This window comes from Empidonax traillii, unplaced genomic scaffold (genome assembly GCF_003031625.1).
Source record: "Empidonax traillii isolate 1590-97213 ecotype Southwest subspecies unplaced genomic scaffold, ASM303162v1 scaffold11:size2795301, whole genome shotgun sequence".
Classification (NCBI taxonomy): domain Eukaryota; kingdom Metazoa; phylum Chordata; class Aves; order Passeriformes; family Tyrannidae; genus Empidonax; species Empidonax traillii.
This window is the reverse complement of record NW_020955204.1, coordinates 768,328-792,154: the sequence shown is the minus strand read 5'-3', so window position 1 is coordinate 792,154 and position 23,827 is coordinate 768,328. Positions and strand designations below refer to the sequence as shown.

The following is a 23,827-nucleotide window of genomic DNA, read 5'->3' as shown; positions in this document are numbered from 1 at the left end:
GCCGGGTCGGGGCTGTGGGGCGGTCCCACGAGGCCCGGAGCCGCCGGGCGGGCGCTATTCTGGGGAAGCCTGCGGGGTGCCCTCCGAGCTATATTTATATATAGCCATATATTTAAATATATATAGCCGTGGCAGCCATTCAGGAATTCTAAATAAGTTCAGCGCGAGCACGGGATCAGCCCCTGGCTGTGCTTCGGGGAGGATCCGCCGGGGGGATGCGTGTGACGCATCGCCCGCCGGCTGCGAGGGCGGCTGGGGGAGGCCCGCGCCTTTCCTCAGGGGCCTGGCGGAGTTGTGGCCGTCACAGCACGGGACACGAGGGGCTGCGTCCGTCGCTGTCGGAGGAGCAGCCCAGGTGCGGTTGCCAGCCAGGGCGGGAGCCCAACCCAAATACCAGATGGTGGTTGTGAGTAAAAGTGGCCGCTAAACTGGAACTGCCTTCTGAGAACGGTTGTTGGAAGATCAGTCAGCCCAGGCCATCATCATAAAAGCTGAATCTAAAGAGCTCTGTGTAAGCCACTACTGAAAAAGTTAGGATATTATGTGGCTTCACAGGTTTATTTTATGCAGATCTGTGGGTTTCAGGCTTGAAAGTTTGGTAGAAGCACATCTATCAAAACAAACTCTAGTGCTTTAGGATATGTTAGTTTTCATATGTGAACAAAGAAGAGTTTATTGAACCTCTTCCCCTCTTCAACAGAGCGCAACAAAAAGCCAATGCCATACTGATGAAAGAGGGTACAGGTATAATCACTACTTTCAGACCACTGGGATATGTATCATTACAACTTTTTTCTCTGTCCTTTAGTTGGAAGTGTATGGCAGTCTTATCTTCCATGCTTGCTTTGCTTTCAGTGATCAGACAGAATGGCTCCAGTGAACCAGCCAAAGGACAAGGAGTATGAGAGGGTGTATCAGCATTGGCCAGAGGAGGCAAAATCGGCTGGGAAGAGGAAACCGGACTATGAGAAACTAGGGAATGAGACACAAGCAAAGAAGTTGTTCGTGAGAAAAACATCTAAACCCCCAGGGAAAATCGGTAACGTTTCCTCAGATCTTTACTGTTTTCTCTCTACCAGACTTACTGCAAATGATGGTTTGACTAGTTAAAGAGCGAGAATGCCAAGAAACGTGTTCAGACGTGAGTGTGTTGGGATGGTGTTATATATTGAAGTGATAGGTGGGCATGTACTGGGGTAGTACATCCTCCGATTTTCTGTATAGTGAGTGTGCATGCATGCATGTTTAATTTTTGAGACTGTACCCCTTGGTGAAAGCCTGCTCAGTGAAGATGCTGTCACTTGTGCTCATTTGAGGGTGGTTAAATTTAGGGTGGTTAAGTTTTGTGGAATTCCTGTATTACCAGATCTCTGCTTTAACGTAGAACAGACCAGTCTTGGTAATACATTGTTTCTCTCTCATGCAATTCTTAATGCAGTTTAGTAGTCATAAGGTTGATATCCTATAGCATGCAATCTAAACTGGCATTTTCTCCTGATTCTTTGCATATTTAAACTTCTGCTAAAGTAACTAGAATACTTTCTACTTCTATGTTTAGATTAGAACTGACAGAATTTCTACAAATCATGTGCAGTTTTTTCATTTAGTATGTAACTTAGGTAAAAAAATCTAAAGATTTTTGATGTAATGTGGAGAAGTGATTGATTTCTAATGTACTGGAAAGTTTAGTGCTTTGAATTACCAGGAGAGTTGACTAGACTTTACCTACAGCAAGGACTTTTCATAGAGACATTTAGGTTGGAAGAGACCTTTAAAATCATCGAGTCCAACCATTAACCTAGCACTGCTGCCACTAAACCGTGTCATTAAGTGCCATGTTTACATGTCTTTTAAATACCTCCAGGGATGGTAACTCAACCTCTTCCCTGGGCAGCCTCTTCCAGTGCTCGACAACCTCTTCAGTGAAGAAATTTTTCCTAATGTCCAATATAAACCTCCCCGGTGCAACTAGAAACCTTTACCTCTTGTCTTATCACTTCTTAACTTGGGAGAAGCGACTCCCTTGCTACAACCACCTTTCACGTAGTTGTAGAGAGCAAAAAAGTCTACCTTCAGCCTCCTTTTCTAGATAAAAGCTTTAATTCCAACAATGGTTTAGAAGATCACTAGGGCTACTGCCTTGTGTGGAGATACTACACACTTTCTGTACAATTCTGGCTTTAAGGAACCAGAAAATACCGAAGTGCATTTCAACAGTCGAAGATACAGGGGTTCTACGATTTTAAACATTTCCATTGTGTGGTCTGTAGGTCCAAACTTGGAGCAGTTAGCAGTGTGAACAGTGGAGACAAAATACTCTTTGAAAGGAGTTCTGTATGTAATTGTGGATGGTTAAAGCATCTTCTGTAGTTAATTTAGCTACATGATATTATTGTAACTGATTTTTAGATTCAGTAAGCATCTGCCGTTCCTGTAAGATTCAGAGGTAATTGGATGTAGCTAGTACTTTGGAAAAATGAGGCAAATCATATTTTTCCCTTAACTGTTTTTAAAAAGGTGAAGACCTTTGTATGTGAACTTTTCAATTCTGTGTTCCAGTTTTTATGTGTTTGGAAAAAACATTTTTTTCTCCTGAGCCATATAGAACAGTTTCTGTTTCTTGCAATTAGAACAACCTTTTTGAAGGATTTCTTCCAACAAATTCTAAAAAGGTCTGAAGTTTGTTTCTTAACAAATTATCCTTCATTGTAGAATGGAATTTTGAAAAAATACTGGAATTTCTGTCACCTCTGAAGAAGGATACTTATTCTTCAGTGAAAAACATGAATTAAAATATAAATACTTTTATACCTATTTCAGCAGGTGTGACAAACGTTGGCACTATGTTGGCATGTGAACAGAGAAGTTCAGTTTCACACCTGTGCATTTCTGGGCTCCACCGCTGCATTAAAGAAAGATTTCATTTAGGTTCTGATCATATAGAATGATCCATGTGTTTTCAGTCTTCTTTTTCATTCTTTTTTAAATGAAAATTGCATTTATGTTTCTTAAGAAATGCATCTGACTTCTGGATCCCCTGGGGTGTTACAGACCATCGCTGTGGGGATGAGTAGGTCACAGACATGAGACTGAACAGATATAGTTTTTACGTAGAAGTCCCTGGAGATAAAAACTTGGAACATGAACAAAATGTAGAAACAAGCTGTACTCTCAGCAAAAACCACTTTGAACAGAAAGGTTTTCAGCGATGTGGCGTCAGCAAGTCTGTTATCAAAAACAAAACTCGCAGTGCTGTGAGCAGACTGTACAGGCTCCAGCACAGGCAGATCGAAAATTCTGATTCACACGCAGGCATTTCAGGAACTGGGTGGGAACTCACATTGCTATGCTTGGGGAATTTTCAGGTGTTTCTGCTGGTCACACATCTGACCTTTCTTTTGCTGGATGCAGGGGCTTACCACCTCCCATGGCATATTTACAAGTTGTTGGCGTTTTGTATAGCAGCATTGTGCTTTGGGTTGAACATTCAAATTGTACGCTGTCCGAGAGATGGCACCACCCATCTGTGGCATTGTTTTAGTCCTCTCCTCTTGTCCTTGATAAATCTTTGGCAAAGAGAAGGAAGGTTTAACAAGAGGAAGCATACACAAAGCTCTGTCAGTCTGTGTGAACCACTGGACTCCATAATTGCAGAAGCTGCTGTACATTAAGATATGTAAGAATTATTTAGAGACTTTTATCTTGTGGCTGAAGCTTTTCATGGATGTAGCAACAAATGCAGATGTTTTCCTATACTGTTAAGTGAATGAGTTGCCTGTCAGTAAGTTTCACTCTGTTCTTCTCTGGCAGGTTGGAGTGGAGGTGGGTCTGTGGTGGGAAACAAGAGCGTCCTTTCCCATCAGCTGGAGCAGCAGCGCAGCATTGTTCATTATGTCTATCAGAACATGCTGGGAGGCTCCATTCGGGCACCACTCAGGCAGGTGAGGAGTGTCTCCTTCATGACCTTTTGGACATCTCAACTCCCTACATAAAAAAAAACCTTCCACGCAAGCAGGAAAACTTAAAGGGGCTTAAAAGTTCTCCTCCTACACAGTTTGTGGCTCTAAGTCTGATGCACCCTTGTGTTCCCTAATTGTTTAAAATGCAAGAGCTGAGATGGCTTTCCCTTTTGGTTGACTCAGCCCTGTCATCTACGTTTTATCCTCTGTTAATTCAGTGCTTCCTTGAATCATGTTTAAACTTGCCGAGTCTACCAGCTGAGTAATTGCACAGTGATACATTTGCATGCTACTCTGGCTGTTTTGTCATACTATTCTAGTATCCACTCTGCTTTGCTAATGTTTAGTGCTTTTGTTTAGTGTTGATTTTTACCTCTTCACAGTTGTAGCCCACCAAGTCCATAATGTTTTACTGTTTTCCAGAGCCATACACCTTTCATTTGAAAATTAACTCTTTCTGTAACATCCATAGGTGGGAAGCACTTGGGTTAGCTTTATCTTCCTGATGATTTATGCATTTTAAGTATCCAAATGATAAATTGCCAAGCTCATCCAAGCAGTACCTATTTTTCAACTGAACAACAATGTGATATGTCATGGTTTCTCATTCCCTGTTTCAAGTGTTCTGTTCGCTCCTATGCTGTATAGTTGAGCAGCAGATGAGTTGGATGGAGGACCATAATATTGTGTCTCTGGATGACGTGTAACATTTTGAGATGCTCAGTAAAGACATAGATTATCATAAGACCCTTTCTAGGTGTGGAGGCATGTTCTTCTCCCTTGTTCATTACTTCACCTTTTTAGCTCAGCCCACTCAGTCTCCTAACCCTGTACATCATTTAAAATATAGTACCTCTCAGTCTCTGTTGCTTTCTGAGTGCTGTGACTGATGTGGATTCATGTGGTCACAGGCTGTTTCCTTTGGGTTCAGCACATCCTCTTCATTTTACAGAGAGGTTTAGAATTTTATGTGAATGTACTAACACTAATGACAATTAGAAATTGTTAGCAGTCGTCATTCAGAGAATCTCAGGGATGCCTGCAAAAGTCATTATTCTCTTTACCTTTTTAACAGTGTCTGCAGCTGCCTTTTCTGCGTTCTCTTGCCTCATACCGCCTCTTTCGAACAGCAAGTCCTTTTGACAGGAGAGTGACATGCTTGGAATGGCATCCAACACACCCCAGTACAGTAGCTGTTGGTTCCAAAGGTGGAGACATCATCCTTTGGGACTATGAAGTACTCACTAAAACGTGCTTCATAAAGGGGGTAAGCCTCTGTGTGTGTGGAATGGGTGGGAGGGAAAACTGGAGTACCACAAAATACTGCAGATGAAAACTGAGGTCTGTTGTGAGAGGCACATCAGGGTCTTGGGTTTCAGAGTAGTCGGTTATGGGGCAGGACTGAGATGCAACATCATGTCTGTTTCTACGTCCCAGACTGTTCTAGCACTGGGGAGAACAGAGGCGTGGTGATTAAGTTCATAATGAAGCAATACTTGGTGCGTGCTCAGTGGAAAAATAATACAGCAACTGGCAAAACAGTTATCTTAAAGGGATGCCAGAAACGACTCGGCAGAGAGGGTCAGTCTGCCTTAGGTCTCGATCTTTCTCTGCTAACCTTGTATTGTGTCAGATGAAGAAACATCTTTGAGTGGGGAGAGACAGTGCCCTTAGATAAAGGAAGAAACTAAGGTAGAATGAATGGTTTATACAGCTGGCATACCCCCTTGTTTTATTCAGCCATTTCCATTCCAACAGGGGCTCAAAGACTTTGTAACTTTTATTGTCTTTCTAAATTAACATAGATATACAATGAGAGATCCATTTTCCAGAAATTCCAGAGTAGTATTTCTCTTTTTGTAAATAGTGAGTGCAAGCCAGCAAGGGAATACATTGCCTGGGGACTGAAGGAGTTGCAGATTTGTCCTCTAGGAGGGCAGCTGTCTAGACAGCCGTCATGTGGGAGACATGGTTGTCTTAGCCTGTTTAGAGGGCTGTGGTGTGTTTCACTGTTGCTGTTATAGACATAGCAGTGAATGCAGACTTACAGAACACACTTTTCTCCTTCCTCCTCACTCAGTGGATTTTTCTTTTGTTCATCCCCTTCCTTGTAGATGGGAGCTGGAGGGGCCATCACAGGAATGAAGTTTAACCCTTTTAACCCTAGTCAGCTGTACACTTCATCAGTTGCCGGCACTACCACCCTGCAGGATTTTAATGGCAATACTGTCCGGGTCTTCACCAGCACCGAGGACTGGGAGTAAGAATACAGTAATGCTTTGGGCCTCTGTGTCCTGCTGGCAGGAGCACTACAGAGAGAGAGAGAGAGAGAGAGAGAGAGAAAGAGAGAGAGAGAGAGAGAGAGAGAGATGTTTGTCTTGAATATATGAGAGCTGGGCTTCCTCTTCCCCATATACATGTCTTCTGTTCTCTGAATTTCAGGGAGGCTCATTCTTTTTATTTTTCCCTGAAATGGGGTAGTGGGTAGGAGAGAGCTTTTCTTCACCGAAGGGGAGGGACTCTTTGATGCTGCTTACTTCCTGTTGTACACGAGAGAGTGGGGGTGCCAGTGGATATCCTCAGCCCTCTGTTCTTAAAACTTCCCAAAACTCATGCTCTAGGGATCTTCTAACCTCTTCACCTGTTAGCAGTGCTGCTTGTTGTCAGGTGGTTTTTTATATGACAATTCATAGTTCTGTCAATGCTTCTCCACTAATGCCACTGACTTCAAGCAGTGCATGCTGTAAGGATCATGCCAATTCATTCCACCTAGCTTTTGGTGCTTACCCAGAATACCAGAATTAAGAGTCTGGGCTCCTTCAGTAATGAGTGCAAAGAGGAGATGAATTGTTAGAGGCAGCTCTAAGAATTACCTTCTCAAACTGTTGCTTTTTTTGTGGACTCATGAGGAAGCCTCAGCTCTCCAATTAGTTACTTCCTTTCAGTGCTTAAAGGTAAGTGAGAGAATTTGGGTTAGCTTCTGCATTACTTTTCCCCAAGTGATTCTTTCTGGGTGGCAGCTTTTGTGGTCGTTTTCCAAATTGGCTGTTCACCTGCAACCTTGTAATAGCACAGAAGGTGAATCCAGTGCTGGGAGGACTGGCCAGATGAGCAAGGAGACATAAACTGGGTCCTGGGACACAAGGATCCCAGTGGGATGCCTGTCGCAGTAATGATGCCTGGATTTGAAAGGGCATGCCATCTCCTTCCATTGCTGTGAGGACAGGCAGGTTTTATAGGTGGGCCTATTTTTAATATTCACTGGCTTCTTGAAGTCTAGTATTTAGAGTGAGACCTGAAAATAGTTGTTCTTTGAGCAGCAGATGGAGTGTACTTGAGTATCAAAGAGTTTGGGGAATCCCAGCTAGTATTCTTTTCTGTCGTTATGTAGGGTTTCCAAGTTTCCTCAACAGACAGGCTGGAGGAAAACAACAGTATGACATAACACAAGATTCCTGTGCCACAGGGTTAGCAGTAAGATTTCTCATTGCAACAGTCTCATCCTGCCTGTTGGTACCTTGAGAAAGACCAGATACAGCCTGTAGGTAACTAGTGATGAAGTCTCTCTAAGAAAAGCTTGAGGCTATGCTGTCATGAGACTTTTTTGTGGTTTATGCATGGGACGGTGCTGGTTTTGCTTGTGATCTTCTAAGCCTGGTTTAAGCCAGGTGGTTCACTGAAGATTAGTCCTATCCCTGTAACAGAAGCAGCAGTGCTGCTAATGAGGTTTGCAGCCCAGCGTGATGAGGGTGAACTTAAAAGGCTCAGAATGTATGTAACCAGATTGGAAACAAGTTAGAAAAAAAGTTCTTACCTATGTTCTCTGCCTGAAAGCAGTGCTTGTACCTAGGGAAACGGGCAGTGTGTTCCAGGAGCTGACTGTTGTATTAAGATTTTGTCTTCCACTCTAACCTTGATGCCTCTTGGCTTTGTGTGTATTTCAGAAAGGGGCTGGAGATTCTCTTGGAGACATCAAGTTCAGTCCTTATGAGGCAGTGAAGCTTTATGTGGCATCGGGTGATGGCACCCTAAGTCTGCAGGACCTTGAGAGCAGAGCGGTGCAGGTGATCTCTCGTGCCCCGGACTGTGGCCACGAGCACCATAATGTTTGGTGAGAAGAGGGCACTGCAAGGTTGAATCTCTGTTCCTTGGGGTTAATGCTGCACTGCTTCTTCAGATCTCTAACATCTTCATCTTTGCCGGTGTTAGGAGACTCTTGGTCTGAATTAGTCCCTTGAGGGAGCTTGGAGACAGGGTCCTGGTCCTGACCTAGCACTGCAGGGCAGTGACAGGCAAGACAGCACAGGGCACTTACACTTATACAGTAGCTGAACGTGCTGCCTGCATCTTCTGGTGTTGCTTTCTGGTGATGCCATCTTGTATCTTGCAGATATTGACAGCTTTTTCACTTTATAAAATGTGAGGTGAGAAGAGCAGGGTAACTTCCTCCTCTTCATTGTTGTCACTGGTCTGTTTTGTCTGTAGCAGCTCAGGTAGCATAGGAAAGCCACAAAACATTCCTGTGCCATCTTTCAGGTTATTGAGTTTACCCTGTGGCTCTTCTGGAGACTTCAGGCTCACAATGTTCATTTCCATGGCCTTGAATTCTTAGAATAATTTATCTTGCAAGTAAAGTTTTCACAACAAGTTCCCAAAGGATCCCAGCTTTATTCTCACTGCCCTTCCCTTCCCAGCAGAGCTGGGGTTAAGACCTACGTCTTTATCAGATAAGTTTCTATTCAGTTTTGTTTCCTGGAGCATGAAGTTGAGACAGTTTGATGTGCAACTTTTCAGTACAAAGCTTTTGTTTTTACGCTGTTTCAGTGTTTTGTGGAAAATGTAATTTTAAAGCTGTTTCTGCACATTTGTTGTTGTCCCAAGGGTGTTCTGATCTTTCCCGAGGTATGTTCACATCCAGGCACCAAGTGGCTCTTCAGCCTCTATTATGTTTCACTGTCCCAATATGGTTACGCTCCATCTAGTGAGGACTTTGAAAATGACTAGGAAGTTATTTCATATTCGGTTCCCAACAGAAAGCATTGCAGATAAACTGTCCTTCCTGATACTCAGGCCCACACCATTGGGCAGGAGATTGCAGTTACAATCTGTTGCAGTCTCCCTTGTCAGGGATGAGATGTGAACCAGAGCACCACTACCTTCACTTTCCTGTGGGAGGAGCACTGATTTTGTGTCTTTCCCTCTAGCTGCTGGTACTGCAGTGTGGATGTTTCTGCAAGCAGCCGTGCAGTGGTGACAGGTGATAATGTGGGCAACGTGGTCCTGCTCAGCACTTCTGGTGAAGAGGTTCGTATCCATGCAGCGTCATCTCTAAGGGAATCTTCATGTGCTTTCCTACACTACAGGGACCCCGAAAAGAGGAGCAAGCAGCTCAGGAGATGAGTCCACCCATTGTCTGGGTAGTGTGAAGTCCTCCACTTGTGCAATCCATTAGACATTTTCACACTGTTGAGTGTAATGGCAATAAATCCCAAACAGGGACTGTGTCTTGTGCTGTCCCTTACTTAAGATATTTGCTACTGGCCAGAGTAATTATAGGGTAGTGGAAAAATGTGAGCACCCTGTGCCAACAACCTTCATGCTTCCAGAAACCTATTGTACTGATGGGAATCGTTTGGGAGATACTGCTTTGATGTACATCCTTCCATGACCTAGGGGTAGGCACACAGCCCTAAAGCAGTGAACGTAGGGATGGAAATCACACTCCTGCCATTAGACACAAGAGGGCAGGCGGAGACAGGCTGAAGCGGTACAGAAACAGGAGAGAAGAGTTGGAGTGGACCCTGCTTCAAGAGCCTGCTGTACTGTCAGACTGGCATTGCCATCTCTCCTGCCTGTAAGGGTAACATCTGTAAAAGTTTGCCACCCTACTACACAAGGTAGTTGTGTAAATTAGTGGGCAGAGTCAGGAGTGCTCCACATTATTTGTCCTTATTCAAGGTTAGTTGCTTACTTTCCTTTTTTTTTTTTTTTTTTTTTCCTGAAAGAATGTGACAGTCTTTTTTGCACTTGGGAGATACCCATTATTTTAGGGAGTATGGGTCAGCTTCAGCCTTTTGATTAAAAATAATCTGGCATTGCACAGAAATTTATTCATGGCCAGTTTATATTTATTTGTTTTTAGCTGAAATATTTGACCTACACTCATGTTTCTTTGCTAATATGTTTCTAGAAGCCAATTATATCTCCTCTCACCATTTTTACTAAGATAAACAAAGCAAGGTTCTTTGGTCTTCCACACAGAGTAGGCGCTTCCTCTTGTTATCTTGGCAGCACATTCTCTGTACCTGTTCCATTTTGTTTTAATCTTACTGCAAGTGGCACTGCCTAAAGTCTTCCAGATGTGATCTTGCTTTTTACAGTGGCACTAATACTTCCTTCCATGAACCAGGGATTGCATCTTTCTTTCTCATATCTGTAATAAATTGGTGGATCACACTTCTCCTAGAATTAAACAGTTATTTCCCAAGGTCATTCTTTTCCTTTTTTATTTCCAGTGGACAAACTCTTGGTGTATTTTAGAAGTTTAGTTACTCTGTAAATGTGAGACCTTTTTACCCTGTAGTAGTAGATTATTCCATTTCTTTATTCCAGACCTTGGTCATTTTTTTTTCTGTATGATTTTCTGTTTGCTGCAGATTTGGAAGCTGAAATTGCACAAGAAGAAAGTGACTCATGTAGAGTTCAACTCCCGATGTGAGTGGCTGTTGGCCACAGCATCTGTGGATCAGACAGTTAAAATCTGGGACCTCAGAAACATCAAAAACAAAATGAGCTTTCTTCATGTGCTTCCTCATGAGAAACCTGTCAATGCAGGTAAGTTGAGATAAGGATTTCATTGCATGGATGTCTGCAGAGAGTCCACTCAGCTCCCCTTTTATTGTGGTGGCAATGTGAGGTTTTACTCAGATTCCAAGTTGCACTGGGAGGAAGGCATTGGGAATGTGTGGCCAGAGGCAGGGAGGTGGATAGGGCAGCTGCAGCACGTTCTTAAGCCGTGACATACAAACTGTGGCACTGTACCTTGAGATGTGAGTTTGGAAGCATCGACAGTGGCTGAGATTAGAAAACTGATATTGGAGCAATCCTTTGACGAAAGCAGAGCATAGGACTGTTTCTTGGGTGCAACTTTACCAGTTCATGGAAGTCCAAACTGCAGATGATTGTCTCATTATTCCACTTCTTTTCATTTGGATGAGCATGTTTCTTTCTTCGCTGTGTCTCCTTCTGTGATTCTGAAAGGAGACTAATGATTCTTAGGTAACTCTGCACTGTAGGTTTCAACTTACTGTATGTAAGAGGCTTGAGTTTGTTTGAGACAGGTAAAGCCTTGTTTGTTGACAGACAGACATATCAAGTCCCTATTAAAGAAGTAGCAATGGATTTTCAGAGAAATGTGACTTTTCTGTTTGGTATCAATCACAACACTGTGCCTTTTAATTTGCCTTACTGTCCCCCTCTCCTAGCTTACTTCAGCCCAACAGATGGTGCAAAGCTTCTGAGCACAGACCAGCGCAATGAGATCAGGGTTTACTCATCTTCAGACTGGACCAAGCCACAGCATCTGATTCCACATCCACATAGGCATTTTCAGCACCTCACACCTATTAAGGTGAGTTAAGTCTCAGAGGAGCATCACGCTCGGTAGTAGCATCCAGCTGTAAATCAGAAATGATCTGATTACTGGTCAAGATACTACATTTGTGGGTGGATATTTACACTGCTGCAACTTCCAATGGAGCATTGTTCCTCAAGCTGTGGGTGGGATGTATACGGTGTTGCTCAGTGTCAGTTGTCTGGTGTCAGTGCTGAGCTCTGTCCCTTTCTCTAAGCTCTCCATCACTCTGCTCTTTGACTAGGCCACATGGCATCCTCGCTATGACCTCATTGTCGTAGGTCGCTACCCAGACCCCAAGTTCCCAGAGTACACAATGGATGAGCTACGAACTGTTGATGTATTCGACGGAAACACCGGAGAGATGGTTTGCCAGCTCCATGATCCAAATGCTTGTGGTATCATCTCGGTGAGTTGAGCACTGCAGCTAAAAGGGTGGCTGTGTACGGAACACAGCTGTATCTCTGGGAAAGAGGTGTGGGTTAGTGACGAGAACAATATCCTCTTTACTTGTGATAGACTCATGCTGTCATGCGATATGGCTGCCAGCTAGAGCTGCTGACTCAAGCAGGGCTAGTCCATGATCATCTGTGGGGGTTTTGTGATGCTCCTAGGGAACACTGGGTTTTCCAGATGGTTTGTTGCTGTTATATAAGCTGTGGTGCTCTTATGACTGTTACATAAGCAGTGATGCTCTTACAGACTGTGACTGTGTTTTCATTTTCAGCTCAATAAATTTAACCCTATGGGAGACACACTGGCTTCTGGCACGGGTAAGTAAAGAGAACCCACAGTACTAAGCATGGGTGGATTCCAGTCCCAGAAAAGGGTTGCCTTGTTACTCGTATGCTAAAGCAAGTTGTGAGAGGGGGTTTCCCAAATCCCACTGGTTAGTAGTCATCTATAAATTCCTACATTTGAAAAATAGATTAGGACTTTCTTTTCAGTCTTACACCTTTGCACTTGGAAAACAGGTCATCTCATGTGAAACATTCCTGAGAATATCAAGTCCAGAGGAGCGGGAAACCTCCTGGCAGCAGGGAGCCACTGCCACCTGCTGGCCATGATACAGCAGAAGAAAACAATGGAGCCTTTTTCTGCTAGGGTGTACCCTTTCCCTTCATTTAATTTATCTCATTTCCTAGGCTGCAGAGCCAAGATTAGTTTTTTTTGCAGGCTTAATAACAAGGTAGCTGGCTATAGATTAAGGTCTTAGACTTGTGACAGATTAGATTAGAAATTACTTTTATTTCTTAGTTAGATCAGATTTCCATGGCTATGTGAAAATAGTACCTGTAATAACTATTTTTGCATCCTTTATACCTTGGAAATACCTTAGAACAGACAAATCCCTTTGAATTTCTGACTTTTAAGTGACATAACCTAAGGTATTGTGTTTGATGTTGAATTTCTAATGTACAGCGTTTAATTTTTCTTCTCAGGCTTTAATATTCTGATTTGGAGCCGGGAGGAGATGGTGGCCAAGAAGCAAGAACATCTTTTGAAAGCCATGACAGAACAGGGGATTGGAAGCTGGAGTTCATCCAGACGTGGAGGGCAGAGGCAGGCGAACCCTGGCACAAGCAAACTCAAAGCTAAGTTATTGTCTTGGGAGCTGGAGGAGACAAGAACAAAAAACAGTGATTCTAAATCCAAGGGAAGAAAGCGAAAAGGGAAGGATCTAGAGAAGTGATTTAGTATTTTGATCCTTTCTGAATCCCAGGGTACAAACTCAGTTCTTGCCAATGGGCAGTATAAGCTGTACAGGGCATTAGACTTTGTCCCTCCTCCCTGGATCGGATCTTGGTTCCCTAATCCTCTCGGCTTCCCCTTCTAGAAAGTTGTGTCAGTACTTGGTTCCTCCTGCAAATGGAGTTACCACTTATTTTCTGAGGCACTAAGAAAATTTCCAAGATGTTCTCAAATCCTGCTGAAGTTACTGCTTCCAATCTGCCATATCTGCTTGTCATCACTTGTCAGAGGTTACCATTTCCTGTAGTCTGCTGTAGAGCAGCTCATGGTTGGGTCCTCAGCCTGTTCTAGTCCAACCGAGTTGAGAAACCATATGCTAACAGGATTAACATCCTGAAAAGGTAGAATGTTTGCAAGGCTGAGGTGAGGGATAGCTCGGGTAGCCTAGGAAACACCAAGCTCTTCCACATGCAAGCTTCTTGGAAAATGTTTGTCAAAACCTCAGGCTTAGCCTGTTCTGTGCTTGCAGCTATTTAACTGGACCACAAAAAACATCATGATGCCAGAGGTGTCTACCTGCCTCATGGGATGCAAGGGCAGTATGGAGCTGGGCCTAACGATTCCGTAGTTTCTATTTTCAGAGTTCTTTCTTGCCACCAATTAGGTAATTTTTTTCACCCAGGTGCTTCAGAATGTTTGATATAAGTGTTATAAAGCAGAAATGAGGAATTTCTTCCAAACACCTGCTCAGAGCCAAATCTCAAGACTGTTGTAAAGTCTAAAGTTTTGCTTTTTCTAATTTGTTTACAAGGCTGCCCACGGCCTTGCTGCTGTCCCAGAGGCTGATGGATGGGATGGGCTCCAGGCCTGCGCAGATTCTCCATGTTCACTTTTATAGTTTTGCAGTATTAATAAAGTTTTGTACTAAACTAAAATTCTTTGATACAGAGTGGGTGCCTTGAGTATTCTGCTGAACTGCTTTTGTAGGGGAGAAGAAGTTTGAGACCTTTCTGCAAGAGGGCTGCGAGACCTAGAACAGTGGTGGAAGTACCAGTCATAGTACTGGGTCTGCAATGGACCCCTTCAAGTAGGGCAGGCAGGATGCATTATCAGCTCTATCTTCGCATAGTTGCTGCAGTCCAAAATAGCTTATCTTGATTCTCCCTGTCTTATATGTGGGATTGTGAAACATGGAATTCCTCTGGGAGAGGATATGCTGCAGTAAGTTCTGCCTGTTTTCCAACACTGAGCACACTGGCACTAGCCCCACGAACTCTTAGAGAAGAAAAGGAGTAGAGTTCAGTGCGAATTTGATTTTAATAATGAAATGTATCAGAACAATTACAGAAAGTCATTCACAGTCAAAATGTCTAAATCATCATAGAAACGTTTCCTTTGTGTGTGCAAAATTTGGTGCCTTTAAAAATAACAGGTCTGGTCCTCTGAAATGCACTTTCTATTACCCCTTTCTTGTGCCTGTTCTCACAGGCAGGAACTTTTCTTTTTTTTATGAGTGTCTTGCTGTGCAGGAGACCAAGTTTATATCTTCAGCGGACAAAAAGGTGAGGAAGATGCTGAGAACAGCAAGCTACTTCTGCTGATTTAGAGTTCCCATGGTGGCAGATGCTGATTATGGTGTGGGTAAAAGTCCCCATGGTACCCCTTAGGGCAAGAAAAGGAAATGTCTATAACCTAAGGACTGGCTTCTGCCGCCAAGAGGGGAAGGGAATTGCAACAGAAAGGGAAGTAAAAGTGGGAAGTGAATGTGCAGCATCACCATGTGAAGAGCCTGTGCTTCTAGTGCCTGCCGCAGTCTCATTTTTTGCCAAAAGCTACAAGGCAGGTAGTGAGCACTTGGCGTGAAAGTCCCTGCAGCAGCTGCAGTCACCGAAAGGCCAGCCAGGAGAGAAAGAATCACGCTTTGGACAAAATGCTGAAGTGTGGCAAATAAAGGAGTCCAGTCACCTGCCAACTCTGATCCTTAATGGGATTTTTTTGATTGATTGTTTTCCATCCAGTAGGGAAGACAGGAAGAAAAACTATAGAACTTGGCATTTAATCTAGTCTTAGGTAAACAGCTCTGCTACATCTCTTAATTGCAGCATAAAAACATTCTGCTAATAAAGCATATTCCTTGGGCTGAAATGTGGACTGCCTGCAGTACTGGATACTTTCATAGGTACTTGAAATTCAGAGATGGGAAGTAAAATTCAAATTTTGGATCATTAGACAGAACCCAGGTTTCCCATCTATAGGGACTTTCCTTTCTTAAGCCAATACTGCTCAAGAAATGGAGTGTGGGTTTGCTATAGTTGCAGGAATTGCTCTCTCTCATGAAGCTCTTAGAGCTTTGGGTTCTATGATTCTACTCTGAGCTGAATCCTAGAAACTACTGCCAGGTTTTCAATCTTGCCCTGATTTCTGGCCAGTCCTCTCTTGAGCAACAGGGCGAGGAGGGAAAAAAAGACCAGTTGCCAGCAGCAACTACTTGGCAGCAGCCACTTGGCAGCAACCTCAGGAAACACTTCCACTGTCTCCCATCATTTGCAGCAGTTCCCTCTGCGTGGACAGTAGATGAACCTTGGTGCATCGCTGGTGAGCTCCAAGCCCAGCCTTCCCACCATCAGCAGCACTATGGTGTGAGGGAAAAGCACTCAAAACAGGTTGACCCTGAAGAGAAATGCAACTGGATGTGGCAGCTGCTGGAGGCCCAGGCTTCTTTGCCAGAGTCATGATGAGTGGTAACATTTACAGTCAGCTGAAAGGAGGAAAACTTGAACTGGCCATGTTGGGAATCCCAGACTAGGTAAGCTGTATGAGGACCAGGGGCACCACACAGTATACTGGCTTAAAACTTAAGGTGTTACTTCCACTAGAGTAGCTTAGTCCTTTTTCTCTGGGATGTCACCTTTAGAAAGCATCCAAAAATCAAGTCCAGCTTCGTTCTGGGAAGCAAAAGCCAAAATAGAAGGTGGCTCAGTAAATGAAGGTGCCCAATCATCCTTAGGGGCAACACAGCTCCCCACTACCGCTGGGGAAGGAGTTGAAGCGACTGTCAGGCCTGCTCTTCTCCCTCATTGGAAACATGCCGGTAGCCGGGGGGCTGAGACTGTATGCGAAAGAGTACAGTCAGGAGGAGGATTATAAGGAGAAGGAGAATGGATCCACACACAGCCAAACCCACAAACAGTTCTGCAAGGGAGAAAACAAGTGGTCAGCATGCTATTGTCCAAGCTTTCCCCTTCTGCCACACTCTGGTGCAGCCTGGGCTCACCTGTGTCGTGGATGCTGCTGGCTACCTTGCATTCTTGCTCCCAGTCCTGGGGAACAATAGGATCTGTGAGTTGCAAGAATCTTTGCAGTGGGCATTTATGCTCACAGCCAGGGATTGTCAGAGGGAAAGGTTCCTTCCCACTCTCATTCCGGTAAAACATCTCCACGGAGAAGTTACTGAAAACAAAACACAGGAAGATGTTTTTTCATCTTTTTTTTTTTTTTCTCTAGCTTGTCATCCCTTCCCAAAAACTCAGTGTGCACACCCTTTCCTTTACTCTCATAAATTTTCCTCATGAGAGTCTGCCACTAGGAGCAAGACTGCATGCCCCTACGGTGGAGCCTGGCCTAGGTATTTAACCCTGGAGGTGAAATCAGAGCAGTCCTCACCCATCATCCTCTTGGTACAGTTCAAATAAATGACATGAGGCGTATGGTGCTTGGATCTTGTTGTAGACATCTAGAGCCATCTGCAGTGCCACAAGTGTGGTGTCATGCTGAAAAAGAGGGAAAAAAACCAAATCAGTCACCCTTATGGATGTGGCAGGGCAGCTCAGACCGTACCAGCGCTGAAGGGATGTCACCTTTGCAACTTCCATCTAGAGAAAGGGAGAGGAACTGTACTGCCAGAACAGTGATCTGTGACAGAGGGGGAAAGGGAGGAAGTGAAACACTGCCATATATATTCTGCATTGTTTTTTTTAAGAATTAATTTCTAGGGAGCAGTTTGGGAGAGATGTTTGACTTTCCAATCAGTGGGCTGCTAGAAAGGGGAGATGACTGTATCTGCGCTTCTGAAACATCACACTACAGTAGCATCTACCCATCTACTAAGTAAATACAGCAGTCTGCCATGAGCCTGAGCTAAAAGGCACAAAGCCCACACTGGGAGTTTTAATCAGAGGCCCCAGAAGAATGATGCCAGACACTGCACCTCACACCTAGCCAGAGGCAAAGATGCATGTCCTGATCACTGCATAGGCTGTAGAGAAGCTAGAAAGGGTTAAAACTATCACCAAGCCCCAATCCCCTGTGGAGCAGGACGAGATGGCTATAAACTAGCACCCTAGCTCTGACTTACCGCTGAATAGGCAAGTAGTTTCAGGTTCTGATGGGCAGAAACATTTGCTGCTTTGGTTAAGTTTTTCCGTATGTGATCCAGCAGGACCCCTGAGGAAAGAGAACAGCTGGTAAGAGGCAAAAGCCAGACAGAGCAGCACAAGGCTCCCTCCCTGGTGCACTCACCGCCTTGCAGACGAGCTTTTTCTACCCGATTGTGGATCCCAAACAGAAATTCAAAACCAAAGTCTTTCAGTTGCTTCAACTGCGTCATGACATCTGGTGTCACCCATACAGGCAAATCCATTTTGTGGGCTTGCTAGAAAGAGAAACAGAATACTCATCTGCAGGTAGCACGGACCGCACATTACTCAAAGAATGGGAGGGTGTCTGGACACCTGCCCATACAGCTACTGATTTCCTATACTCTTAAATATGCAATATGCCCCTTTCCTATTTATGCTTCTGACCTCACACTGCTGTGCTGCATACAAAGAATATATGTGGGTTTTAATGTTGTTTCAGAAACTAATAATGAGAAGCATAAAGTTTACAATCTAGAAGCTGCAGGGTTATGTTGTAACACTGGTACAATAATCATAGGGCATTAACTTTACATGTGGCTCATTCTGCCCTGCAGATGGCATGCGGTCAAAGAGGGAGAAAAAAGATAAGTGAGTGAACACCAACTCGGAGTTTCTGGTGTACCTGCAGTGGTTTCCTTGAAGGTTCTGAGGGCCACTGAAGGGCATTGGAGAAAGTTAGGAAGTGCTCTGCGGCCATAACAATGGGATGCACCACCGATAAAGCCCTGTACTCAAACCCCAGAAGCCAGAAAGTTGGGAAGCAAGAGAAGAACTTGCTTTGCAGCCAACCCATTACAAGAAAGGATTAGTTATAATGGCAGACAAACAGCAGTTGTGGTTTCCCAGCACTACTTGGAACAATTTTCTGTTACATATCCCATTAGACTGCCAGAAGATGAGGCTGAATATCCTTAAGGGCCCTTTCTGTCTGAGCGGTTCAAAGAAATTCCCATCAGCAATTAAGATATTTAGTTAGTTCTTCATTAATTTACAAAGAGAATAAATAGCTGGTAAGTTCAGCAATTTCTTCGACTTTTTTATTGTCTCCAGCCAGACAGCAGAATGAATCTAGTAGCTCAGGTGAGAAAAACAATCCTTCACTTCAGGGCACAGTTTGCATAACTGAGAAAAAAGGATGAAAACCAACATAGCTGAAGAGACCGATCAGCTTGAGGGTATAGTTCTGAAATTCCCCTTCCTTAAAAACATTGTTTGCTTTGGGACAGTGAGCTATTCTCCAAGTTCTTGGGGACGATAGTGGTTTTCAGCTGGCCTTTCGGGCCATTTGCAAGCTCATTAAGTGACTCTTTAAGATTTTAAATTCTTGATCTCTGACCACAGGATGTTTTTATTACCAACAAAAGCTGATTCACTGTGATTGTTACAAGACAGGAGACTGGGTTTGTGACACAAAGGGCAAATTCACATAGGGCAGTGCAGCTCTGGACTGAAATATTCTTAGCCTACAGCAACCCAAGATGCTGCTTTACACACCAAAGTGCAATTCCACGCTGATTTGTTTTTTACATTCCCAAAATAGTACATACCACTGTATAACACTGCCAGGAAGTGAAGTAGCCTTGCACCTCCATAGAATTATTGTGACACAGTGTCAAAATGCTTGGGTTTACTGCTTCTTCCATAATTAGCTACTTTGATGTGAAAGATGTCTGTAATTTACTTCATCATACTGTACAGTTATAGACAAGGAAAGTTGTGTGTAACTAAGTCTCCTGGATACAGGACCTTTACCTTTGCATTATCCCAGAACAGCTAACCCAAGTTTTGATTTTGTTTAAGCCTTCATGAGATGTGCTTTCAGCAAAAATACATGCGAATATAGAGTTTGGTGCATCACCTCAGACAGTAAAAGAGTAACATTTGTTTCTGAGGTCTTTCTCTGACAAGGGACCTTATAATGAAGGTCAAAAAACAGATGTGGGTGAATCCCACTTAACGTAGGAGAGCACTGTTTACTTTTAGAGATGGCATTAACAGAAGTGCATAAAGAAAACTAATTGATTTAGTGACAGAGGTAGCACCAGGAATACTCCTAATTTAAGCTCCCACCTTAAATTGTAAAGGTAACGCTTCTCTTGTTTGCAGAGATCTCATTTCTACCTTAGTTGTCTCAGATTTGTCCGGAGAGATCTAAGGATTTCAAATTGCAGTCATTTTCTAATGACTTTGAAGAGCAGGTGGGACTTTTTCTGACTCCTGACATGATAATATATCTAAGTTACAGAGTGGGAGGTAGGGTGCAAAAATAGGTAATTCTTAACACATGCCTCTAGTGAGTGGGAACTGTTATTACTCTGAAATTAGAAGATTACTTCTAACTGTAGGGTGAAAAGTTGTTTAATGGGTTTTGCAAAATAATGTCTACCAAATCCATCGAATTCTAAAGACCAAATTGCAGTGGCTGTAGGATGATGGCCAAACTTACTTCACAGAACAGTGTGTCATACACACTCCATATACTCTCGAGCGAGATATCCCGGATCCCAGTCTCATTTGCCACCATCTTCAGGAATTGCTGTAGGTTTGAGAAAAGAGAAAGACCTTCAATTTTTTAATCTCGTACTGTCTTACATGCACTGGTATCTCTACCCTCTTCTCAAAGCTCTGATTATATAGACATGATAATACTTTAACTACAAGCCTAAGACCACCTTATCTCATGCAAACAATCACTTACCCAATTCTCTTTGGTCTTATTTATGTATTCTGCCGAATGCCGTGTTTCAGTCTGCAGCTGTTCATATCGCGGACAGGGGGTCAAAGGGAACTTCAGCAGCTGGGCAGAGACAACAAGAGCAGGCAGGTTACCGAGAACACCGAAGTACAGAATTTGCAGTCAACACGTGCCATTGTAATGAAACCCTGACTAGCAGGTGCATCTATAAACAGCCTCAGTACTTCCTGCTGACATACTCCAGACCATGTGTGGTCTGCTGGGGTGTTTCACCGGACATGTTGAGTGAACACAGCCCCTGAATTCTCATCTTGTTCTGAGAACAGAAAAACCTCTGCAGGGTAGGTCCCAGGAGAAGTGCAAGACAATCTGAATCAAGGCTGTAGCAAATATTTTTGGAGACTATACTACTTCAGTAGTCAATACATGTCTTTGAGATGTACTTACCCTTTCCTCAGACTCAGGCACTGTGTGCACAGGGATAGGCTGCCAGGAGATGTTAGGGTTGAACATCTGTTGTCCCTCTGGGGGATAGAGGCCTGCCAGATTGGCTTCTGCACTCATCAGTGTCCGATCACAGTCTGTGCTGCGGATGAAGATCTGCCAGGACAGGGACATGCACCATTAATGACGCTACTGTGGCGGCGATGCTCGGGCACAGGACCGTACACTCGCCCAGGAGCATTGCCAAGTGCCCTGCAGCTGCTCAAGGACAGCAGGATAACAGGAGTTGAAGTGACCAAGTCTGCTGATGTCAGCCTGTATGAAACTGTAAGGACAGACACAAAGACACTTTGGTGTGTAATACCGGAGCGGTCTGGTCTGGATAGCGGGATAGCCAGGTGCGCTGTGCAGAGGTTACAGATAGACAGGAGTCTGAATATGAAGACGAGTCAGAGAAGAGCAAGACAGAGATGCATATAACAATGGGCACAGATAGGAAATGCTCTGTATTTACAGACCAGGGCTGAGGCAAGCTCCTGCATTCAGTTCTCGGTTCTAGGAATGACCAGCTGTGCCCATGAAAAAAAATGGCTTCTCCAACCTCAGTTTTTCTGTCTGAGAAACGAAGATGAATGATCTGACTAGGAAAGGAAGAAAGAAAGGGAGAGCTGGGGTTTTTTATCTGATAATTGTAGTCTCTTGGGATTAAGAGGCCAAGACCTATAATTCCAGAGCTCAGAAGAGAGATATCTGAGCCAGAAATAAAGAGAAATGGGAAAAATAAAGCCATGTTCAGAAGGTCAAAATGGCAAAACTTTAGTATTCTGGTATCTGTGCACTGAAAACAGTTAAGGGGACACTGGAGAGAAACCAGTGATAAAATAAGAGGATCAACAGGAAATCATAAAAGAATGTCCTAGAAAACAGCATGTTGAATCTGAAACAAGAATAGAAAGCCCAAAGAATGAAATACAATGTAAATATAAGGATATTTTTAAATGTTAGGAGAAACATAAGAAAAAATATATACACTTACAAGAAAAAATATGTGTAATATCACCTGAAGTGTATCTCAGAACTTAACAGTCACAAGAAAAAAAAAAATTTGTCTTTTCTCCAACTTCAATTTCTACCCACTTTCACCTCTGAACTGTGGCTTGAAAAAAATGACCCTGCAGTCATTAGACAGGCTTGCTTTCATCCTTGGTAAATTCTGAAGAAATAAAACGGTAATATTTTAAAAGATAAGGATCTAATTCTTGAAGTGTTGTAAAAAAACAATTAAGCCCTGGGTGTACATGCTTTCTTCAGCACCTTCTGCCAGGGCTCCAGCTTGTCGCTGAGTCAGGTGACAAATGGTCATATGGTGTCACCCAGAGGCAACACTTCTTACATGGGAGGTTGCTCAACTCAAGCAGGGGTTCAGGCTTGGTTAGCAGAACAGCTTTTGTTTGCACATGCCTTGGTTTGTTTTTCCTTCTCGAGCAAGAGAACGAAAATAGTTTCAACTCGCAAGAGCTGTATAAGAGTGAAGTATGTTTGGAAAGGAAGGTTAGAGGATCTGTGTTTTAGCCAATGCTGGAAGTTTTGTTGATGAAGCAAATGTCAAAGAAGCGATATAATTTGAACTATGTCAAGCTGGGTTCTTACTGGGGAGACCTATAGGGGAGAAACAAAGACAGACAATTGTATGAGAATTCTTAGTAACAGCAGGGGTACTTGCGGATGGTGGTTCTATTTCCTTACTTTTTTTGATATTTCACGTTTTCCCCTGTGCTCAGCACATGGTTCCCCAAGGGCTATGTAACTTTTTTCAAAAGAAACCTAGCAGTTTCTCAACTATTATTAAGTGTGGCAACATTTGGTGACAGACAAAGAAATTAATGGCTTTAGGGGACTGAAGCTGTCAATATCTTACAGGTGGAAGCAAATGACAGGGTCATGTCTGGTCAGTAACTACTGCTTATATGTACAGACTGGTGAAGTTGTATTTGAAGTGCACTGGGGAGGGCAGGGCCAACACGGGCTGCATTCTTGTGAGCTACTGTGACAAAAAAAAAAAAAAAGTCCCAAAATCTCGAGTGAGAAACAAGTACCAGCTACAACACAGCACTGCTGTTTTGTTCCCTAGACTTCAGAGAGGGCGGCTCTATCAGTCTCTCAGCGGTGCTGCAGCTGCTGGATTTGCTCTGGCCGGATTTGCCTTCGCTCCCGCAGCAAGGACAGCGCTGAGACACGGCCCATCCGCGCCCCGCGGCCAGGCTCAGCACAGTCTGCGCTCGGGCCCCTCTTCTTATTCCTGCTGCGGTGGGAACGGGCTAAGGAACGAAAACACTTGGAGAGGCGGCCCGGCGCCGGCGTTTCCCTTCCCGAAGAAGCCACCCGCACCCTGGGGCAGCCGAGAGCGCCGCTCCCCCGAGCGCCGGGCCGACACTGACCTCCTGCCGCCGGTACGTGTCGCTGAGGAAGCCGCGGTAGCGCCGCCGCAGGGCCTGGCCCAGCTCCCACTGCTGCCGCATCCCCACCTGCAACGGCACCGGGCGTTACCGACGGGCCCGGCCCCCGGCCCGGCCCCGCCGCCCCGACCCGACCGCACCTGCGTGAGCTGCCCGAATCCCTGGGGCCAGGCGCTCTCCTGGAACGGGTCCCGCGGGAAGGCCTTGATGGGCGAGCGGTCTCCGTGCCGGTACACCTGCGGGCGGCACCGCGTCACCCCGGCCCGGCCCGGCCACCCTGAGCCGGCCCGGCCGCCCCCCCGGCGCCCCCCGTTCCCCTCACCAGCGTCACGAAGCGGAGGCTCCGTGCGCGGGCGGGCGGCGGCCGCAGGCACAGCGCCAGCAGCAGCAGGACAGCGCCGCCCCGCGCGGCCGCCATGGCGCTCGCACCGCCCGGAACGCAGCGCGGCGGACCGCGGGCCCGAACGGACGCGGTTTCCCAGTGCACAGCTCCAGCGGGCCCCGGCGCCGCTCCCGCCCCCAGGAGGAGG

General features: G+C 44.6%; 2 protein-coding genes across 9 annotated transcripts in view; one reads left to right on the top strand and one right to left on the bottom strand.

Annotated features, from left to right (window-relative positions):
- The window catches only part of DDB2 (damage specific DNA binding protein 2), a 40,928-nt gene extending 26,695 nt beyond the window's left edge, over window positions 1-14,233 (top strand). For 5 of the 7 annotated variants that reach the window (XM_027886608.1, XM_027886617.1, XM_027886643.1 and 2 more), the window contains exons 2-11: window positions 856-1,039; window positions 3,811-3,941; window positions 5,035-5,226; window positions 7,904-8,070; window positions 9,164-9,263; window positions 10,616-10,793; window positions 11,444-11,589; window positions 11,837-12,001; window positions 12,320-12,365; window positions 13,035-14,233. In XM_027886608.1, the coding sequence (XP_027742409.1) occupies window positions 868-1,039; window positions 3,811-3,941; window positions 5,035-5,226; window positions 7,904-8,070; window positions 9,164-9,263; window positions 10,616-10,793; window positions 11,444-11,589; window positions 11,837-12,001; window positions 12,320-12,365; window positions 13,035-13,285 (1,548 nt within the window). In that variant the 5' untranslated portion in view covers window positions 856-867 and the 3' untranslated portion in view covers window positions 13,286-14,233. Of the gene's footprint in view, window positions 1-276; window positions 745-855; window positions 1,040-3,810; window positions 3,942-5,034; window positions 5,227-6,073; window positions 6,220-7,903; window positions 8,071-9,163; window positions 9,264-10,615; window positions 10,794-11,443; window positions 11,590-11,836; window positions 12,002-12,319; window positions 12,366-13,034 lie in introns of those variants that run through there. The other 2 variants (XM_027886625.1, XM_027886652.1) reach the window with 2 other exon arrangements.
- On the bottom strand, window positions 6,178-23,741 carry ACP2 (acid phosphatase 2, lysosomal). 2 transcript variants are annotated; one of them, XM_027886720.1, is made up of 11 exons: window positions 23,620-23,741; window positions 23,438-23,533; window positions 23,280-23,366; window positions 20,845-20,997; window positions 20,401-20,499; window positions 20,149-20,238; window positions 17,803-17,935; window positions 17,639-17,727; window positions 16,948-17,054; window positions 16,559-16,734; window positions 6,178-7,377 (listed from the first exon to the last, which is right to left on the bottom strand). In XM_027886720.1, exons 1-11 carry the CDS (start codon window positions 23,713-23,715, stop codon window positions 7,343-7,345), a joined length of 1,161 nt encoding a protein of 386 aa, XP_027742521.1. In that variant the 5' UTR covers window positions 23,716-23,741; the 3' UTR covers window positions 6,178-7,342. The 2 variants fall into 2 exon arrangements, with proteins under 2 accessions (XP_027742521.1, XP_027742512.1); XM_027886711.1 differs by lacking the exon at window positions 6,178-7,377 and adding an exon at window positions 14,578-16,476.
- Window positions 23,742-23,827: the final 86 nt, after the last annotated feature.